This window comes from Crotalus tigris, unplaced genomic scaffold (assembly GCF_016545835.1).
Source record: "Crotalus tigris isolate CLP2741 ecotype Arizona unplaced genomic scaffold, ASM1654583v1 scf7180000017559.9942113025:1136094, whole genome shotgun sequence".
Lineage (NCBI taxonomy): Eukaryota > Metazoa > Chordata > Lepidosauria > Squamata > Viperidae > Crotalus > Crotalus tigris.
In genome coordinates, this window is record NW_024096473.1 from 490613 (window position 1) to 512068 (window position 21456).

Below are 21456 nucleotides of genomic sequence, written 5' to 3' on the forward strand. Positions count from 1 at the left end.
GTCCACGAGTCATAAAAGAGCCAAGGTTGCCTACCCCTGCCCTAAGGGACATCAGAAATACATGGTTGAGTGTCAATCACCATGTGCAGCAATATTATTACAGTAATTGTCAACTTCAAACAGTTTGTTCAGCGTCTGTTCGAAATTACAATGGTGCTGAAAACCCTGACTTAATAACCACTGCAGCATCTCCAGTGTCAGGGGAATAAAATTCGGGTGCTTGGTAACCGACTCCTATTTACGACGGTCTCAGTGTCCCGGGGTCCCACGTCCTTCTGACAAGCCAAGTAAAGGGGAAATCCGATTCGCTTAACAACGTGCTAGTAACTTAAGAGCTGCAGTGATCCACTCAATAACGGGGACAAGAAAGCTCATCAAAGGGGGCCGAATTCACTTAAACAAATGTTTCGAGAAATGTTGGCTGTCTGTTGAGATCGTAGGTCGAGGACCAGCCAAAAAGGGAAGCTTGAAAGGAACTTGACCCTCACCTCAAAGTGGAAACCTTCCTTCAAAGCAATTGCTTGCAATATTTTGGAGGAGACGGTGCTGGATAACATATAGACGTCTTTGATGGCATCCGGAGTCTGATTTTTATTTTTCCAGCACGTGAACAGCCACCATCCTAAAAGAGCTCCGGTTTCGTTGCCGGAAAACACTTTCCATTCTCCACTGCAGAGGGGAGAGAAGCTTCAGCGGTTAAGAGACAGGAATGTGGCGACGTAAAATAGGTCAGCAAAGCTGGAGCAGTAGCTACAATTGCGCTAATTCTAATTCGACACTGATTCGATTTTTCTTAGTGCCCCCACTTGCAAAATCTTTCGTTAAACGATCGTTCGAATTTACGACGGCATTGAAGTTTTTCACACTTACGAATCCCAGTGGTGGTATTCGGCCGATTTGCACCACTGCGGCAGAACTGGTAGCTAATTTTTTGTTGGCCAGGCCCAGAATGGACTTCCGGATGCGGCATCCACATAGAGAACCAGTTGTTCACATATTTGAATCCCACCACTCCTTCCTTCCTTCCTTCCTTCCTTCCTTCCTTCCTTCCTTCCTTCCTTCCTTCCTTCCTTCCTTCCTTCCTTCCTATGGTAGGATTCAGGCAGTTTGCACCGGTTTGGCAGTAGCTAATTTTTTGTCGCCCAGGCCCAGAACGGACTTCCGGAAGTGACATCCACACAGAGAACCGGTTGTTCACATATTTGAATCCTACCACTCCTCCTTTCCTTCCTTCCTTTCCTTCCTTTCCTTCCTTCCTTCCTTCCTTCCTTCCTTCCTTCCTTCCTTCCTTCCTTCCTTCCTTCCATAGGATCCAGCCAGTTCACACCACTTCGGCAGAACCGGTAGTTAATTTTTTTGTTGCCCAGGCCCAGAACGGACTTCCGGATGCGACATCCACACAGAGAACTGGTTGTTCACGAATTTGAATCCCACCACTGCTTACAACCCGTTGCTGCCTTCCCTTGGTCACGTGATCAAAATTCGGACGCTTGGCAACTGACTCATATTTATGATGGTCGCAGCGTCCCGGGGTTATGTGATTCCCTTTTGCGACCTTCTGACAAGTAAAGTCAATGGGGGAAGCCTGATCCACTTAAGGACCGTGTGTGTGACTAACAACTGCAGCGATTCGCTTAACAACGGTGACCAGAAAGGTCGTAAAGTGGGTGCAAAAAACTCACTTAACCAATGTCTCACTTAGCAACAGAAATTTTGGGCTGGATTGTGGTCGCATGCCGAGGACTAATGGTACCCTGATTCTGATTCTACACTCATTTTATTTTGCTTTACACGCAGTCCTCGACTTACACTCATTCGTTAAGTGAATGTTCGAAGTTAGGACGGCCCTGAAGAAGTGACTTATGACCGATTTTCACATTTACGTCCGTTGCTGCCTCCCCACGGTCACGTGATCAAAATTCGCCTGCTTGGCAACTGACTCGTATTTACGATGGCCGCAGTATCCCTGGGGGGGATCACGTGATCCCCTTTTGGGAACTTCTGACAAGCAAAGTCCATGGGAAAGCCAGATTCACTTAACCTTGTTACTCTCTTAACAACGGGTAGTGTGAAAAAAGTGGTAAAACGGGACAAAGCTCCCTTAACAAATGTCTCACTTAGCAACCAAAAATGTTGGGCTCAGTTTTGGCCATAACTCAAGGACTATCGGTATTAGAGTTATCGATTTAAATCTTAGATTTATCTGCCGCCAATTTGTTTTTATACGTTGTTCACCACGTCAATTTACCATACCTATATTCAATTCGAGTAAATGTGGGCTCTAATGAAAAGAGTATTTGAATAGTTAAGAAAAAAATATACTTTTCTTAAAAAAATAAAATCTATTTAATACCTCTGGGGTGTTCCTCCCAAACACAGGAAAATTAAGTTTGGTAATCCACAAACTAACCTTTCTTGTTTCTCTGCCACGGCCAGGCGATCAGCATCTGGGTCGTTGGCTAAAATAATTCGAGCGCCTTCTTTGTCAGCCAGAGCAAAAGACAGAGTCTGGATGGAGAAAATGACACAAATTATACCTTAATAAGGAAACCAACAAACACATTTTCTATGTCCACCATAACAGGCACTGACAGTCAGAATTAGGACAATTCGCCACAGCCATTTCGCGGGACAATTCCACAATTCAATTTAATTACTGAAAATAACTTAAAAATCACTTTAAATGTTTGCCATTCACATTTCATTCCTTTCCCTCCCTCCTTTCCCATCCTTTCTTTAATGATTCTGTAGAGGTGGGGGCTAGGCAGAGGTCGTGTGCAGAAAACTGCCCTTCCAACGCCTGTGTGCCCCTCCTCTCTGCATCTATCTCATTCCTTCACATCACCAGGGCGATGTGAAAGTACGCAGGCTTGTGCAATGACCTTGCCTGCTTGATATCAGCTAGCTCACACCAACAAGATGTTATTGCCAACTGCTCCCTGTTTTGTGCCTCTGGCTTCTGTATTCTTAAGGATTGGTTAGGAGTTTAACCAATGAAATACTATTGTCATACAGAACTTTTGCTGCTTGTAAAACTGTATATAAACAATAAAATGCTGCGTACGAGCAGCTATATTTGCACCCTGCAATGACTGAGCACTGATTACTACAGATTCTGTCCCACCATGGCTTTGATCTTAGTGTTTAACTCATCCTGTGGCAAGCGGTCCCCGCAAAGATCTGAAAATCTGGATGACAATGCCAAAGCCGCGAGAAAAAAAAAGTGCAAATCGTTTCGGAAGCGTGATCTCGTTTAACGGCCCAACATGCGAAAAAAAAAAAAAAAAAGACGAAGGAGTCACTCCTGCGAGCTGGTTGCCTGCAAAGTTGCTGGGAAATTAGAAGCCGGAAGAAGCAAAGGAAACAGGCTAGCGTCTTTTTGAGATCGACAAAGCATACGCAAGAATTTTTTAAAAAAATGGAGATAGAACTAAGCTTTAGTTGCAAAGGAACGGTCTGAAGGGATAGGAGACAAATGAAGATGGAAGAAAATGTACTAAAAATGGAGATAGAACTAAGCTTTAGTTGCGAAGGAACTGTCAAGTGTCTGACTAATGAAACACTTCAAAGAACTTTCAGGCATTGTTTAACCTAAAAAGCCTTTATTAGTGTAGAGGAGTGTCAGCATGGCATGGAGAATGCCAAGATCTGAATTTCCCTTCCTTTGCACATAACATTCTAGGCATTTCCCCTCCCCTATTTTGTGGTCATGATTCACATCTTCCAATTAACCTGGAGGGCAAAGATTCACTTCCGTTCCCTTCCGTGCGCTTTTCTCTACTCTCTCATTCTCATCTGAATTAACTCTAAAAGTACCAGACAGTTCTGCATATTTTGTCAAAGCAAGACTATTCAATATTAGCAGCGTTGACAGAAACATTTGAAGAGACAGGAGACAAATGAAGATGGAAGAAAATGTACTAAAAAGGGAGACAGAATAAGCTTTAGTTGCAAAAGAACGTCTGAAGGGACAGGAGACAAATGAAGATGGAAGAAAATGTACCGTATTTTCCGGCGTATAAGACGACCCCCGACTTCGGAGAAGATTTGCATGGTTCAGAAAGTCGTCTTGTACGCCAGAAAATATGGTATTTTCCGGTGTATAAGACGACTCGGCGTATAAGATGACCCCCGACTTCGGAGAAGATTTGCATGGCTAGAAAGTCATCTTATACGCCAGAAAATACAGTATTTTCCGGCATATAAGACGACTCGGCATATAAGACGATCCCCGGCTTCAGAGATTTGCATGGTTTAGAAAGTCACCCTATACGCTGGAAAATACAGTATTAAAAAGGGAGACAGAATAAGCTTTAGTTGCAAAAGAACATCTGAAGGGACAGGAGACAAATGAAGATGGAAGAAAATGTACTAAATAATCTTTTCACCAACCAAGACACCTTTCCCCTCCTCTGGATTTGGGTATTTGACGGTGGGAAACTCCGGATCGGGGTCCTTCTGCTCGGGAACAGCAATCGGAGGGCTGAAGCCAAAAGCCTTGAAGGCTGACTGCACAAACTCATGGCCCACACCGTGCACAGAGGTGTGAACAAATTTCAACTTAGTCTCCTTGTTGATATCCCTAAAATCAAGTAACATGAGTGACATTCAGCTGGTGGCAGATTTTCTGCCACGAGGAACAAAAAAAAAAAAAAAAAAAGGAGGGGGAACTCATCAAGGGGAGAAGCAACCTAGAACTGAGGAGAAACTTCCCGACAGTTAGAACAATTAACCAGTGGAACAACCTGCCACTAGGAGTTGTGAATGCTCCAACACTGGAAGTTTTTTTTTTATTGAAAATTTTTAGATTTTACAAAACAATACAAATCCCTTCCCCACCCCCACCCCCACCCTGCCCTCCCCTCCCCTCCCCCAACCTTCCCAGAGCTGAATACAGGCTTAGTTAAATTTTTTTCAAAAATTCTTAAAACAAATATAAACCATAAACAAATCTAAATGCATTAATTAAACAAGTTATAAAATAGTTAACAATAATATATGTATAAAAAGACAAAAATACAAAGAAATACAAAAAAATAAAAAGAAAGAAAAAGAAGAAAAAATAAAAAAAGAAAAAATAAGTCTAAAAAAATCTATAAAGTCTATGAAATATCTTAAGTTTTAAATATAAGTTATTGAAAAGCTAAATAATATTTTTTATTACTTATATTGTATAAAGTCTATCCATTTTTTCCATACCAAAAAATACTTCTCTTGCGATTGGTCTTTCAAGAAAGCCGAGATCTTTGCCATTTCCGCCAAATAAGAGACTTTAAAAAACCACTCTTGTAAAGTAGGCAAAGATTCCTTCTTCCAACATTGCCCTACTAACAACCTTGCCGCTGTGATTAAATTTAACATCAATGTAATCTCTTTAGTATCACAATCAGAAACAATACCTAACAAAAACAATTGTGGGGTAAATTTTATCCTTCTTCTAAAAATTCTTTGGATATTCCACCATATCTTAATCCAAAAAGCTTTTATATTTTTACATGACCACCAAATATGATAATAAGTAGCATCCAAACATGCACATCTCCAACATTTAGGCTGTAAGTCAGGATACATACGAGACATTTTTTGTGGATCAAGGTGCCATCTATAAAACATTTTATAAAAATTTTCCCTTAAATTTTGGGCTTGTGTAAATTTAACATTCCTCACCCAAATAATTTCCCAAGTATCTAATAAAACCGGTTCTTCAAAATTTTGTGCCCATTTAACCATGCATTCTTTAACTAATTCTGCTTCTGAATCCAATTCTACTAACACCCCATAGATTCTCTTAATATGAGTTCGTCTTTGATCTTTTATTTGTTTTAATAAATTGTCATCTTCTCTAAGTAAACCCACATTACAATCTATCTTCCACCTCTCCACTATTTGTCTATAATAAAACCATGAATAAATAATATTTTCTTGTATTAAATCTTCCAAAGATTTTAATTGCCAATTTTTACCATTCCATCTAAGTAATTGTGCATAAGAAACATTATCCATCTTAACTCCTCTCCTTATCCCTTCTATCGCATGCCCCGGTATAGCCCATAACGGAATTTTAAAATCACTTCTATAATATTTCCTCCAAACTCGAAGTAAAGAAATCCTTATAATATGAGATTTAAAGGCCCTATCAACCTTTTTATTAAAAATTAAATAGGCATGAACACTGGAAGTTTTTAAGAAGAGACTGGACAGCTATTTGCCTGAAATGGTATAAGGCCGTGGTGGCGAACCTATGGCATGCGTGCCACAGGTGGCACGTAGAGCCCTCTCTGTGGGCACGCGCGCCGTCGCCCCAGTCCTAGGCCTTCAGCTGGGTTTTATAAAACCTTTTCGCTTTAGGTCTCTGCCGCCTTGTGCAAAAAAAAAAAAAAAAAAAAAAAAAAAAAAGTTCAATCAATCAATCAATCAGTTTCAACTTCTTGCGGGGGAAAAAAAAGATCTCACAAAGTTGGAATTGATTGATTGAACTTTTTAGTCCCACCCAGTCTGCCATTACCACTGCAGCCATGCCCACCCAATGGGCCAGGCTCACCCAAATGGCCACACCCACCCAATGGGCCACGTCCACCCAACGATACATAAGTGGGTTTTGGGTTGCAGTTTGGGCACTCGGTCTCTAAAAGGTTCGCCATCACTGGTGTAGGGTTTCCTGCCTGAGCAGGGGATTGGACTAGATGACCTCCAAGGTCCCTCCCAACATTATTATTATATTATTGATCATTGCACAGTCAGCCAGATGTTCAGACTGGATTTGGCATTATTGTTATTATTATCGCTTATAAACTGCTCAGTTCATTTAGTGACCGTTTGAAATGACAAAGTCACTGAAAAATGTGACATGACCGTTTTTTTCACACTTACGACCGTTGCAACCTTCCACCCCCCCGTAGTCACGTGATCAAAATTTGGCTGCTTGGCAACTGACTCGTATTTATGACGGTCACAACCTCCTGGGGGATCATGTGATCCCCATTTGTGGCCTCCTGACAAGGGGGAGGGAGCCAGATTCCTTTAACAACAGTGCTACTAACTGAACACCTGCAGTGACTCACTTAACAATCGGGGCGAGGACGATCGTAAAATTGAGCCAAGCTCAGTGAATGAATGTCTCCCTTAGCCACACGAAAGTTTGGCCTCAACTCTGATCCTAAGTCGAGCACAATCTGTGTTAGCGATTTGCGCTACGGTACAATTTTAAATTGTGTAATGCTTCTGTTTTTATTCCATTTTTCACTTCTGTTCTCGGCTCGGTGTCGTTTCTTGAGAAGAGCGGCCCCCCTAAACAGAATTAAAGAAAGCCCACTCACCTGTGATAACAATGCCTCTGTATATCTTTGAAGTAATGCTGGTTAACCGTCGCAAAAGTTTGGTGGAGAAAAGGGCTTTGGTCAACAAGGCTGTCCTCCCAAGCTTGAGGCCAGGGTTCCAGGTTCTCGTTAATGGCCTCAGCAATTCCTCTGTCGTGCGGACCGATGATCTGGGAGCCATTTTCCCAATAGACCTGAAGGCCGCAGTGAGATATCAGCAGAGGTTTAATTTTTACTTGTTATTAGCAGACGTTTCGGCTTGAGCTGTTATTTAAATTCACCCTAATATCCCTGGAATTAACTGAAAGTCTGTCTGTCTAGACGTCTGTCTGTCTGTCTGTCTGTCTGTCTATCCATCCATCCATCCATCCATCCATCCATCCATCCATCCATCCATCCATCCATCCATCCATCCATCCATCCATCTATCCATCTATCCATCTATCCATCTATCTATCTATCTATCTATCTATCTATCTATCTATCTATCATCTACCTACCTATATCTTCTATCATATCTATGTAGGTCTTTGGTTATTCAGGTTTTCTCCCACGTCAAATTGGAAGTGTCTTGGTAACGTTTCGACAAAATCTCATTCGTCATCTTCAGGCTGGTGTTTTTGGCTTCATGCTCCTAGAAGCATGAAGCCGAAAACACCAGCCTGAAGATGACGAATGAGACTTCGTCGAAACATCGCCAAGACACTTCCAATTTGACGTGGGAGAAAACCCGAATAATCAAAGACCTACATACAAACACCTGCAAAAACCTCAGAAAACAAATATCATATCTATCTATCTATCTATCTATCTATCTATCTATCTATCTATCTATCTATCTATCTATCTATCTATCTACCTTTTATTTAGTTACATACTGCCTCTACTCTTTATAAACAACTCAACGCTTGGACATATCTACTAATCCTTCCTCCTATTTTTCACACAACACAGCACTGCACAACTGTGAGGTGGGTTAGGCCAGCTGGCTCTCATGCCTAAGCAGGACTAGAACTCACTGTCTCCTGGTGATTCGTCCAAAGCCCCCCAGCTGGCTTTCACACCTAAGGCAGAACTAGAACTCACTGTCTCCTGATGATTGACCCAGTCACTCAGCCACCTTTTACGCCTAAGGCAGAACTAGAACTCACCATCTCCCGGTGACTGGCCCAAAGTCACTCAGTCAGTTTTCGTGCGTAAGGCAGGACTAGAATTCACCGCCTCCTGGCGATTGCCCCAAAATCACCCAGTCAGCTTTTGTGACTAAGGTGGGACTACAACTCACCGTCTCCTGGTTCCTAGCCTGCCACTGTAACCACTAATGCTTTAATCCATCCCAAGACAATTCTGCCAGGAAAACTAAGCAAGGGAATACCTTATATCCATTATCTTGTTTGGGATTATGAGAGGCAGTCACCATAATTCCAGCGGCAAGTTTGAGGTGGTTCACTGTATATGGCTAGAGAAAATCAGAAGAAAATTATTAGGAAGAAAGGAGGCCGAGGTCCACGGAGATTCTCAATCTTCCAGATCATGGTTGTCCCTTTTTCAGGAGGCAACTGGACTTTTCTTGTTTTTCTCTGAAGACGTTTCGCTTCTCCTCCCAGGAGCTTCTACAGCTCTGACTGAATTGATGGGGAATGGAAGGGTTTATATTTATATTCCTTGCAGACCGCTGGTCATTTGCCTTCTTTTAGAGGGTCGTTGAGGCCACTTGGAGTTTTGTCTGTGTCCTCAGGGTCCAAGTGACCTCAATGACTCTCTAAAAGGAAGGCCTGACAGGAAGAAAGATGGCTGAGCTTCTTTTTACCTCAGCCCAAAGGTGCTTTTTCATGAGGTAACTGGACTTTCTTGTTTTCCTTTGAAGACGTTTTGCTTCTCCTCCCAGAAGCTTCTTCAGCTCCGACTGGATGGTGGGGAACGGAAGGATTTATACTCCTTGCAGACAGCTGGTCATTTGCCTCCTTTTAGAGAGTCGTTGAGGCCACTTGGAGGCTTATCTGTGTCCTCAGTCCCTTGAGTGGTGCAAATGAGCGTGGAGCCTCCTTGGGACTGCTGAGGGGATTGTGTTGTGGAGCTGTCCTTTCTGCAGTGTGTTTTCTTCCCTGTGTCCTTTTCACTGAAAAAGCACCTTTCTGACCACCATGACCTGGATGACGGAGAATCCCCATCGACATTTAGCCCTTTGGGATAAACACCCTTGGTATGGTGTGGGCGTATGAACGGATTTCCAGAAAACATGGCAGACCGCAGGAACCATTTGCGCTTCAGTTTGAGCTTCAGACAACACAGACACATCCCCAACAGCCTCCACCTGTCTCCAACAGTGAAGGGACCCAGTGTAGAAAACATCCTGTAGCCATTTGCACCACTCAGGTGACCCGGAGGACACACGTAAGCCTCCAGGTGGCATCCACGACTCTCTAAAAGGATGCAAATGACCAACTGTCTGCAAGGAGTATAAATCCTTCCATCTTTCACCATCCAGTCAGAGCTGAAGAAGCTTCTGGGGATGAGAAGCGAAATGTCTTCAAAGAAAAACAAGAAAGTCCAGTTGCCTTCTGGGGGAAAAAAAAGCATCTTTGGGATAAATTTCACCTCCACTCCTTCTGGTGACATCTGCACTCCACTGGAAGTCTACCTGCCTTCCCAAAATGAGACGACACAGGCTGGGGTGTGTTTGTGTGTGACTTCCAATGTTACCCACCTCGCTACAAAGCAACAACTTTGAACAAGCAGAGGGAAGACTCCTAAGACCCCGTCAGTCTCCACCATGGCTTAAATTCACCAGAGGTCAATGGTTTTCAAACTGCATAGGGACTCCTCAACTTAACAACAGTTTATTTAAGGACCGTTTGAAGTTATGACATCACTGGGGAAAAAGTGACTTTCACGGGTCGCAAAACGGGGCAAAACTCACTTAAGAAACATCTTGCTTAGCAATAGAAAGTTTGTGGCTGTACGTTGAGGACTACCTGTATAAGAAATAACCATATATTTATGATTTCACGGGTACGTTTATGTTGTAATGATACCCAAAATGCCTTGTTGAGGCGGATGGCTGTAGAAATCAAACAAATAAACAGAGTTTTGGGGATGCTGCTGAAGTAATAACAACAACAACAACAACAACAATTGTAGTGGATATGGCAGTGCCTGCAGACAGCAGAATAAACGAGAAAACTGGAAAAGGTAACAAAATACAAAGACCTACAAATAGAAATAGAAAGACTGTGGCAAAGGCAAGCAAGGGTAGTACCAATAGTAACAGGCTCCTTGGGTGCAATCCCAAAACAACTAGAGCACTTGAACACCATTGGCATTGACAAATTCGTCATTAGTCAATTGCAAAAGGCGGCCTTACTAGGAACTGCTTCCATCCTGCGACGATATCTGTAACACCATCAAACATCCACATCTGCCTATCCCAGGTCCTTGGTAAGGACTCAATAGGTAGACAAAATGCCAAATCCAGTTTGAACATCTGGCTGACTGTGCAATGATCCATAATAATGTCTAACTGACTGCAAAGCTAGACATGACCGAGTTGCTAAATTAATCCACTGGGCATTGTTTAAAAAAAACAACACAACTTGTCTGTGTCCGAAAAGTCATGGGAACATAGGGTGGAAAAAGTTGTTGAGAATGAGAGGGTGAAGATCTTATAGGACTTTCGAATACAGACAGATCGCTATTGGGAACACAGCATGCCAGATACCGCAGTTCGTTCACTAAGCAAACTGTTGTAAGTTGAGGACTACCTGTACTTCATCACTTTTTTCCTTTTTTTTTGTTTTTTTAAGGTCATCAAGTTTTTGACACCTTGCTAGGCGACTGATGGTCCTCGGATGTTGCCATATCCTAAAAGTGGTACAATGAGTGAGAAGGTTGAAAAACCCCGGCCTAGAGCTCTGAAAGGGTCACCACCTCCGATACACACTCCTTGTTCGTGGCCAGCTCAAGTTTCAGAACGTCCATTTTAGTCTCTAGGGAGTGAACGATGGCAAACAGGACAGATGGAAACGGAGCTCCATGTTTGATTAGCCCTCAAATTAGCTTGTATTCCTATATCATTCTATCTGGCTTTCATCGGAGGAACACGTGAGCGACAGAAAGGGCAACGAAAACCCTACCACAAAAGGAGTAGGTGTGATCTGGGAGAAAAGGTAGACAGGAATACCCTGGGTCAGGAACGTCGTGGCAGCGAGTCTTGCAAACCTGTTAGTCCAGAAAGGAGAGGGAAAAAAAATAAATAAAACCAGTCAGACTTGAATTCTAACACAACAAACTTCACCTTGCTGCTGTGTTTAGTTGACCCCTGAAGCCACTTTTTTTTCCTTCGACGTTTACCCCCAAAGAAACGTTTTATGTTTTATAACCGAAGCTGGCATAAAAATTTAATAAAGTAGTAAATAAAATAAATCAGCTCTATCGAATGGATGTATTGGTTGACCCGTGAACACATTTAGGAATAAATCAATATATTCCCCATTGTAAGCCTACAATACAAGTATCCTGGAAAAACATATTGCTGTTAAACGTTGTGGCTTTATAACACTAAGGCTTCCTCTCCTTTCCTCCTTTATCTATTTGTATCCCACTTTTATTTTGTTTTTATAAATAACTTAAGTAGGAGGGACGGACATATCCAACACAATCCTCCTATTTTCCGTACAACAGCTATATTTTGTGTGAGAGTGACTGGTCCAAAGTCACCCTGCTGGTTTTCAGGCCTAAGGCGGGACTAGAATTCACCATCTCCTGGTGATTGGCCCAAAGTCACCCAGCCGGCTTTCATGCTTAAAGCGGGACTAGAACTCACCATCTCTTGGTGAGTGGCCCAAAGTCACCCAGATGGCTTTCATGCTTAAGGCGGGACTAGAACTCACCATCTCCTGGTGATTGGCCCAAAGTCACCCAGACGGCTTTCATGCTTAAGGCGGGACTGGAACTCACCATCTCTTGGTGATTGGCCCAAAGTCACCCAGACGGCTTTTATGTCTAAGGCAGAACTAGAACTCCCAGGTTCCCAGTTTCTAATCCAATGCCTGAATCATTACACCTGATTCTCTTGACCTCTAGAGCAATAGCACTGAGACTTATATACCGCCCTACAATGCTTTACAGCCCTCTCTAAGCAGTTTACAGAGTCAGCCTTTTACTCCCCAACAATCGGGGTCCTCCTTTTACCGACCTCGGAAGGACAGAAGGCTGAGTCAATCTTGAGCCGGTCAGGATCGAACTCCTGGCAGTGGGCAGAGTTAGCCTGCAATACCACATTCTAACCACCGTGCCACCACGGCTCTTCCTGATATTTGCTACTCCTGATATTTCTCTTTATGGAACCTGTACTTACCTATCTAGAATTGTTTTTAAAATAATAGATGGGCTAGTTTCAATAAGGAATAACGACTTCCTGCACTGAACTGAGGTTTAAAAAAAAATACATATTTCCTTGCGATTCAGAAAAAAAAAGTTACAAGCAGGGCAAGAATTGTGACAGATACCTTTTGCTGCTACCACCAGTTGGTGGATGGGCTCGCGCATCGTAGCCGATAACCACGCCTCTTTGTTTCAGGTGCCTGACGTTCTTTTTAAGATAGCTACAAAATCCCTACAAGCAGAACAAAACAGATGGCTTTACAGTTTTATTAAGCTGTCTTAGTTGCGGCACACCTTCCCTAGATGACCCATTGGAAGGAGAATAGAATAGAATAGAGAATAGAGAATGGGAATAGAATAGAGAATAGAGAATGGGAATAGAATAGAATAGAATAGAATAGAATAGAATAGAATATGTATTGGAATATAGATTAGAATAGAGAATGGGAATAGAATAGAATAGGTATTGGAATATAGAATAGAGAATGGGAATAGAATAGAATAGAATAGGTATTGGAATATAGAATAGGTATTGGAATATAGATTAGAATAGAGAATGGGAATAGAATAGAATAGGTATTGGAATATAGAATAGAGAATGGGAATAGAATAGAATAGAATAGAATAGAATAGAATAGAATAGGTATTGGAATATAGAATAGAATAGAGAATGGGAACAGACTAGAATAGAATAGAGAATTAGAATAGAATAAAATAAAATAGAATAGGTATTGGAATATAGAATAGAATAGGTATTGGAATTAGAACAGAATAGAGAATGGGAATAGAATAGAAAGAGAATGGGAATAGAATAGAATAGAATAGAATAGAGAATGGGAATAGAATAGAATAGAATAGAATAGAATAGAATAGGTATTGGAATATAGAATAGAATAGAGAATGGGAATAGACTAGACTAGAATAGACTAGACTAGAATAGAGAATGGAAATAGAATAGAATAGAGAATGGGATTAGAATAGAGAATAGAATAGAATAGGAATAGGAATAGAATAGAGAATAGAATAGGAATAGAATAGAATAAAGAATAGGAATAGAATAGAATGGGAATAGAATAGAGAATGGGAATAGAATAGAGAATAGAATAGAATAGAATAGGAATAGAATGGGAGTAGAATAGAATGGGAATAGAATAGAATAGAGTAGAGTAGATTTGAATAGAATAGGGTAGGATAGGGTAGGATAGGGTAGGATAGGATAGGATAGGGTAGGAGAAAGCTGGTCATTTGCATTCTTTTAGAGAGTTGTTGAGGCCACTCAGAGGTTTATCTACATCCTCACCATCCTCACAGGTGACCCTCCACAACACAGTCCTTTCAATGATCCCAAGAAGGCTCCACACCCATTTGCACCACTCAGGTAACCCTGAGGACACAGATAAACCTCCAAGTGGACTCAACAACTCTCTAAAAGAAGGCAAATGACCAGCTGTCTGCAAGGAGTATAAATCCTTCCATTTCTCCACCATCTAGTCAAAGCCGAAGAAGCTTCTGGGATGAGAAGCGAAACGTCTTCAAAGAAAAAACAAGATTAAGTCCAGTTGCCTCCTGAAAAAAAAAAAACAACAACTTTGGGACAACCGAGAATCTCCACAGACATTAATTAAGCACACAGAGCTCAATCTGATACCTGTGAAGTCTGAATAATAGTCAGGTCATTCATCTGTGAGGTTCCGGGTCCCATGGCCGCTCGTAGTCCCGCCGTCCCAAATTCCATCCGGGAGCCAAAACATTTTAATAATTCTTCCGTGTTTCCCTTGGCAATCAGCTGCTTCACTATTTCCAAAGTTTTAGGATTCTGCAAAATAAGACAATCTTGGGTTTAGTTGTGTTCCCTCGTTGCACCTACATCTGGTGAGCGTCAGGAAAATGGTTCACGTCGCAACACCAAGATAAAAACATACCTATATGTGGCTAATGGGTACACAGAGAGTCCCCAACTTACCACCACGTCTGCTGCTAAGTGAGACGTGTGTTAAGGGCATTTTGCCCCGTTTTACCACCTGTCTTGCCTGGTGAATCACGGCCGTTGTTAAATGAATAACACGGACATTAAGCAAATCTGGCTTCTCCACTGGGAAATCAGAAGATCACAAAAGCAGATCACGTGAGGCCGGGGACACTGCAACCGTCGTAAATATGAGTCAGTTGCCAAGTGTCTGGATTTTTGGACCACGTGACCCTGGGGATGCTGCAACGGTCGTAAGTGTGAAAAACGGTCGTGTTATTTTCGGTGTCGCGCTAACTTAGAGAGCTGGCTAATTGAGCTGCTGTGAGTCTAGGACAGTGATTCTCAACCTTTCTAATGCCGTGACCCCATAATACATTTCCCCATGTTGTGGTGACCCCCAAGTGGGTGTGGCCACCAATAAGAGGGAGTAGGATAGCTAGGGAAAAGGGAAAAAAATGGCGGACAGCATGGTTTGGCGACCCCCGTGAAATGGTCTTTCGATCCCAAATGGGGTCCCGACCCACAGGTTGAGAACCACTGGTCTAGGACTACCTGTGTAACACTGAAAAACATAGAAATGAAATGGTTACTTCAGGCCCTCCTCTTCAACAGACCGTTCAAACAATTTAACTAATGTAAAATAGTCTTATTAAGTGAACAAGGCTACAGGTATAAAGAAATGAGAAGAAAAAAAATGGGTGGAAACCTAACCAAAAGTGGCATTTCTACCGTACGCTTTCCCCAAAAGGTTTCCACAGTTTTGGCCACTACTGTATATTGCAAAGTTGCTCACGTCCTCTTTTAAGATATTCAGTGCCGGAAGCAAACTCTCTTCCAAGTTTTTGCTGGTAACCTGAGACCATTAGTTTACAAAATGGCAGCTCTTCCCATTTAATTCACGGAGAAGAATATTGTGTAACCAGTACTTACTCCTGACTGCCTTGATTAAAAGACAGGGATCTATTTTTGTTCACGCGCTCCGGATGGCCACTCAGTTCCAGCTCGCCAAATTCAATTCCTGTTTCGCAACCGGCACAATTTTCCTTTTATCGGACTTTTAGCGATTCAACTGAACTTTACTTTAGGTTGTGTAATCTTCCAGCTACTTGCTTAAGAGTGCAGAGTGTTGTGTATTTGCTTTACTAGCAGGGACTTTGACAGAGAGACATCTAAAAGTTTTTTTGCAGATTTAGGAGGACACGGCTCCGTTAAAATTCAATTCTGCTCGTGGCACCAGGTTCTGATGAATGATTAATCCATTGAACCAAGCTGCCTCTGGTTCCAGAAAGGTCCACATGGATTGTGTCACTGAGGCTGCGCTGTGTTCTCCCCTCCTGTTCTCAAGTTCACGCCTAAGGCGGGACTAGAATTCACAGTCACAAGGTGACTGGCCCAAAATGATCCAGCCAGCTTCTATGCTTAAGGTGAAACTAGAACTCACGGTCTCCTGATTACTGACCCAAAATTACTCAGCCAGTTTTTCAGGCCTAAGGCGACACTAGAACTCACAGTCACCTGGTGATTGGCTCAAAGTCTCCCAGCTGACTTTCATGCCTAAGGCGGGACTAAAACTCACAGTCACCTGGTGATTGGTCCAAAGTTACCCAGCCAGCTTTCATACCTAAGGCGGGACTAGAACTCGTAGTCTACCTGGTTTCCTTAACCATTACTTCAAACTGTCTCTGTAAAAAAATGCTTTATAGGTAGGCATTTTTCGAAAATACCTGACTCTGGGTGGCTTAGAACCATTAAAATAGTGACAAAAAGCAGAACACAATGTAAAAATATATAAAAGCCTATAAATCAGATAAAACTGAGCAATGCTCAAATTATTCAAAGCTGAGCTTTTTAGGCCAGGTCCTTCACCATGGATAGCTGGGATCTTTTCCCAGCTTTCTCCAGCTAGAATAGAATAGAATAGAACAGAATAGAATAGATGTTAGAATATACAATAGAATAGAATAGAAAATATGGAATGGAATGGAATGGAATATAGAATAGAATAGAGAATAGAATAGAATAGATGTTAGAATATAGAATAGAATAGAATAGATGTTAGAATATAGAATAGAATAGAATAGAATAGAAAATAGAATAGAATAGATGTTAGAATATAGAATAGAATAGAATAGAAAATAGAATAGATGTTAGAATATAGAATAGAATAGAATAGAATAGATATTGGAATATAGGATAGGATAGAGAATAGAATAGAATAGAATAGAATAGAATAGAATAGAATAGAATAGAAGCTGGAAGGGACCTTGGAGATATTCTAGTCCAGCCCCCTGCTCAAGCAGGAGAACCTATACCAGTGGTTCTCAACCTTTTTAATGCCGCGACCCCCAACCGGTCGTAAGTCGAGGACTACGCAACCGGTCATAAGTCGAGGACTACTCAACTGGTGCAGCACCGTTTGCAGAATGGGACTTTTGGTGGGCTCAGTAGGGCAGAGACAGCCTGGACAATTCCTATTGGCTTTGGAAGCCAATAGAATTAGACTCTATTCAAGAGAGTCTATTCTATTGGCTTTCAAAAGCCAATAGAATAAAAGGGAATAGCACAGCTAAGGAAAAGGGGAAAAAAATGGCGGACTGCGTTGTTTGGCGACCCCCGTGAAACGGTCGTTCGACCCCAAATGGGGTCCCGACCCACAGGTTGAGAACCACTGACCTATACCATCTCAGACAAGTGACTGTCTAGTCTCTTCTTAAAAATCTCCAGTAATGAAGCTCCCACAATTTCTGGAGGCAGGCTGTTCCACAGGTTAATTGTCCTCACTGTCAGGAAGTTTCTCCTTAATTCCAGGTTGCTTCTCTCTTTGGTCAGTTTCCAACTACTATAACATGAGTCTATAACCTCACTGTGTGCCTTGAGACGGGATACCTGAAGATGGAGGGCAGAATTTGGACAGTCACTGTCAGCTCTTGGTTTAAACGGGCTCCAGATTCTCCAAGTTTGAAGAAAAAGAACTCTGTGCAAGAATATCTTGACCTCTTAATTTTAATGCGTTAAAGGAGAAATTTCCTGACAGTGAGGACAATTAACCAGGGGAACGGCTTGCCTTCAGAAGTTGTGGGTGCTCCATCACTGGAGGTTTTTAAGAAGAGATTGGGCAGCCACTTGCCCGAAACGGTACAGGGTCTCCTGCTTGAGCAGGGGGCTGGACTAGAAGACCTCTGGATGTCCCTTGCCACTCTGCTATTCTGTCATTCTGCTTCATGTTTTAACAGAGATTGTCCCCGAGGTACGACAACCGAGTCCAAAATTTCTGTGGCTCAGTGTGGACATTCGTTCAAGTGGGCTTTTGCCCCATTTTATTGTCACGGTTGTTAAGTGAATCACCACAGCTGTTAAGTTGGCAACGTGGTTGTTAAGCAAATCTGGCTTGTTAGACAGTCGCAAAAGGGGAATCACCTGACCCCGGGACGCTGCGACCGTCGTAACTACAAATCGTTTGCCAATTGTCTGAATGTTGATCACGTGGCCACAGAGCCTCTTTAAGTGTGAAAAATGGCCCTAAGTCCCTTTTTTTCCAGTGCTGTTGTAACTCTGAACGGTCAAAAAATGAACTGTTGTTAAATTGGGGATTACCTGTATTTATTCACCGTCTGGAATGGTGTCAAAAACATTGCAGTTACACAGGTGTGTGTCCATGCTGAGGCTTCTAAACCGTTTCAATACTATAATCTGAAATAACTATTTTTAGCTCTCAAAGGTTTAAATTTTAACTTCTAAGAAGTGTTAATCCCTATTTTCTAACCAGACATTGGTTAGGATTTATCAGTGACTTGCTCTGCAAGATTTAGGGCTAATTTCAGCTATTTGATGGCTCAGGAATTTAGAGGCTTGGTCGTTTTTTTAGCTGTTCTCTGCATAATTTGATATTGTTGCTGTTCAGCGCTTATATTTCTACCACCTTCTGATCTCTGTCTACTTAGCTTAGTTTTATTCTCCTTTGTATACATGCCTTGGATCCCAGCAATGAAACATTTCATTTGTCCAGAATCACAGAAAGCAGATTTATTTGAAAAGGGATCCCAATTGGAGGATTCGAAACGTATTTGTATAATAAACTAGACGCAAGCTAGATGTTTAAAGCATGTCCCCCATTATGTGACAGGCAGGCAAAAAGCTGAAAAAGAAAACTAAAGTTTTGTAAAAACAAACAAACAATGTCATATACAGATAGTCTGTTGTTAAGCTCGTTGACTTTGTTAGATAGTCGTAAAAGGGGATCACATGACTCTGAGACGTCGCAACCGTCGTAAGAATGAGTCAGTTGCCAAGTGTCTGAATTTTGATCATGTGACTATGAGGATGCTGCAACGGTCGTAAGTGTGAAAAACGGTCGTAAGTCACATTTTTCAGTGCCATTGTAACTTTGAACGGCCACTAAACGAATTATTGAGGGCTACCTGTAGAAATTTTGGTATTGATTTGCATTTGAATGCCCTGCTTAGGCAGCTTCATTTAGTGGAACAACCTGCCCCCAGAAGCGGTGAATGCTCCAACCCTGGAAGTTTTTAAGAAGAGACTAGACAGCCATTTGTCTGAAATGGTGTAGGGTTTCCTGCCTGAGCAGGGGGTTGGACTGGATGACCTCTAAGGTCCCTTCCAACTTTATATTATTATTATTATTATTGATCATCGCACAGTCAGCCAGATGTTCAGACTGGATTTGGCATTTTGTCTACCTATCGAGTCCTTACCCAGGACCGGGGATAGGCAGATGTGGAGGTTTGATGGTATTACAGGTATCGTCGCAGGATGGAAGCAGTTCCTAATAAGGCCGCCTTTTGCAATTGACTAATAGCAAATTTGTCAATGCCAATGGTGTTCAAGTGGTGCTTCAGTTGTTTTGGGATTGCGCCCAAGGAGCCTATGACTATTGGTACTACCTTTGCTTGCTTTTGCCACAGTCTTTCTATTTCTATTTGTAGGTCTTTGTATTTTGTTATCTTCTCCAGTTCTTTCTCTTCTATTCTGCTATCTCCAGGCACTGCCACATCCACTATCCAGACTTTTTTGTCTTCTTATCGACAATTGTTAAGTCTGGGGTGTTATGTTGCAGGTGCTTGTCTGTTTGAATTCTGAAGTCCCAGAGCAGTTTAATTTTATCATTTTCTATGACTTTCTCTATTTTATGAGCCCACCAGTTTTTGTTTACAGGCAAATGTTATTTTTTGCAGATCTTCCAATGCACCATTGTTGCTACTTTGTCATTATTATTATTATTATTATTATTATTATTATTATTATTAATCCTTTCCATCTCAGTGGCACACAAAGCACCTGAATTATGAAAGTGGAAATAAAAGCCTCCATTCCGGATACTGACCGGGCCTTTTGATTTCTTTATCAAATTTAGATACCGCCCACCTCGCTCTCCATTTACTATCTGACATTTGCAGAAGCATTGAGGATGGTTTGAGGATTAGGGCTAAGGGGAATCCGTACTAGAAGTGTGTTATGGGGTCTCCTACTTGAGCAAGGGGTTGGACTAGAAGATCTCCAAGGCCCCTTCCAACTATGTTATTCTGGTATTCCGTTTGCTGGTTATTTCAATTGCAACAGCCAAATGGAGATAAAATACCCATGTAGGATCTTGAAAACCTAACAAAACTCATGTGACAGACTCTAATATGTCCTAACTAAGATAGTACAGCCAAGGAGGCGATGATTGAATAACATAAATTGAATCACGTTATCGTATTCATTCTAGGATTTTATTTTATGAACGGGTTAAAAACGCACGGTGTTCTACAAGCATGTGGTACTTATGACATGTGACGATCCAAATTGAATTTTGCAGCACTCCAGAAGGCTGGTTTTTTTTTAAAGAAAATTGTATGGATTTTCTAGTTTTACATTTAAATATTTGAAAAGCAACGTGGCGGCTGCGTTGATCAATAATTCAATAACATATAAATATCTTTAGTGCAGATCTCAGACTGTTACATTACATAATAATAATAATAATAATTAATAATAATAAAGGTGGAAGGCCACCTAGTCCAACCCCCTGCTCAGGCAGGAAAGCCTACACCATTTCAGACAAATGGCTGTCCAGGCTCTTCTTAAAAACCTCCAGTGTTGGAGCATTCACAGCTTCTGGAGGCAGGTTGTTAACCAGTGGTTAACAACCATTAACCATTAACCAGTGGAACAACCTGCCTCCAGAAGCAGTGAATGCTCCAACACTGGAATTTTTAAAGAAGAGACTGGACAGCCACTTGTCTGAAATGGTGTAGGCTTTCCTGCCTGAGCAGGGGGTGGACTAGAGGACCTCCAAGGTCCCTTCCAACTACATTATTATTATTAATATTATATTATTAATACATATCTATGTATATAGCATGTCTAGATGTATATTTGTACAATTTTGAGAGCAGGCAAAATTTTTTTTGATGTGTGCCAGTGTGCCCACAGTAAAGTGACAATAAAGGTTATTTATATCTATCTATCTATCTACCTATCTATCTATCTATCTATCTATCTATCTATCTATCTATCTATCTCTACCTACCTCTCTACCTACCTACCTATCTTATATCTCTTCTCTATATCTCTATCTATCTATCTATCTATCTATCTATCTATCTATCTATCTATCTATCTATCTAATATCTCTTCTCTATATCTCTATCTATCTATCTATCTATCTATCTATCTAATATCTCTTCTCTATATCTCTATCTATCTATCTATCTATCTATCTACTGTATCGAATCTCTATCTATCTATCTATCTATCTATCTATCTATCTAATATCTCTTCTCTATATCT

General features: G+C 41.5%; 1 protein-coding gene across 1 annotated transcript in view; it reads right to left on the minus strand.

Annotated features, from left to right (window-relative positions):
- The window catches only part of PGM2 (phosphoglucomutase 2), a 31448-nt gene that overhangs the window by 8452 nt on the left and 1540 nt on the right, over nucleotides 1-21456 (minus strand). The window contains exons 2-9 of the mRNA XM_039347545.1: nucleotides 14347-14514; nucleotides 12824-12930; nucleotides 11450-11534; nucleotides 8692-8775; nucleotides 7317-7510; nucleotides 4393-4582; nucleotides 2411-2508; nucleotides 489-669 (exon numbers count right to left, since the gene is read on the minus strand). Coding sequence (XP_039203479.1) covers nucleotides 489-669; nucleotides 2411-2508; nucleotides 4393-4582; nucleotides 7317-7510; nucleotides 8692-8775; nucleotides 11450-11534; nucleotides 12824-12930; nucleotides 14347-14514 — 1107 coding nt within the window. The remainder of the gene's footprint in view (nucleotides 1-488; nucleotides 670-2410; nucleotides 2509-4392; nucleotides 4583-7316; nucleotides 7511-8691; nucleotides 8776-11449; nucleotides 11535-12823; nucleotides 12931-14346; nucleotides 14515-21456) is intronic.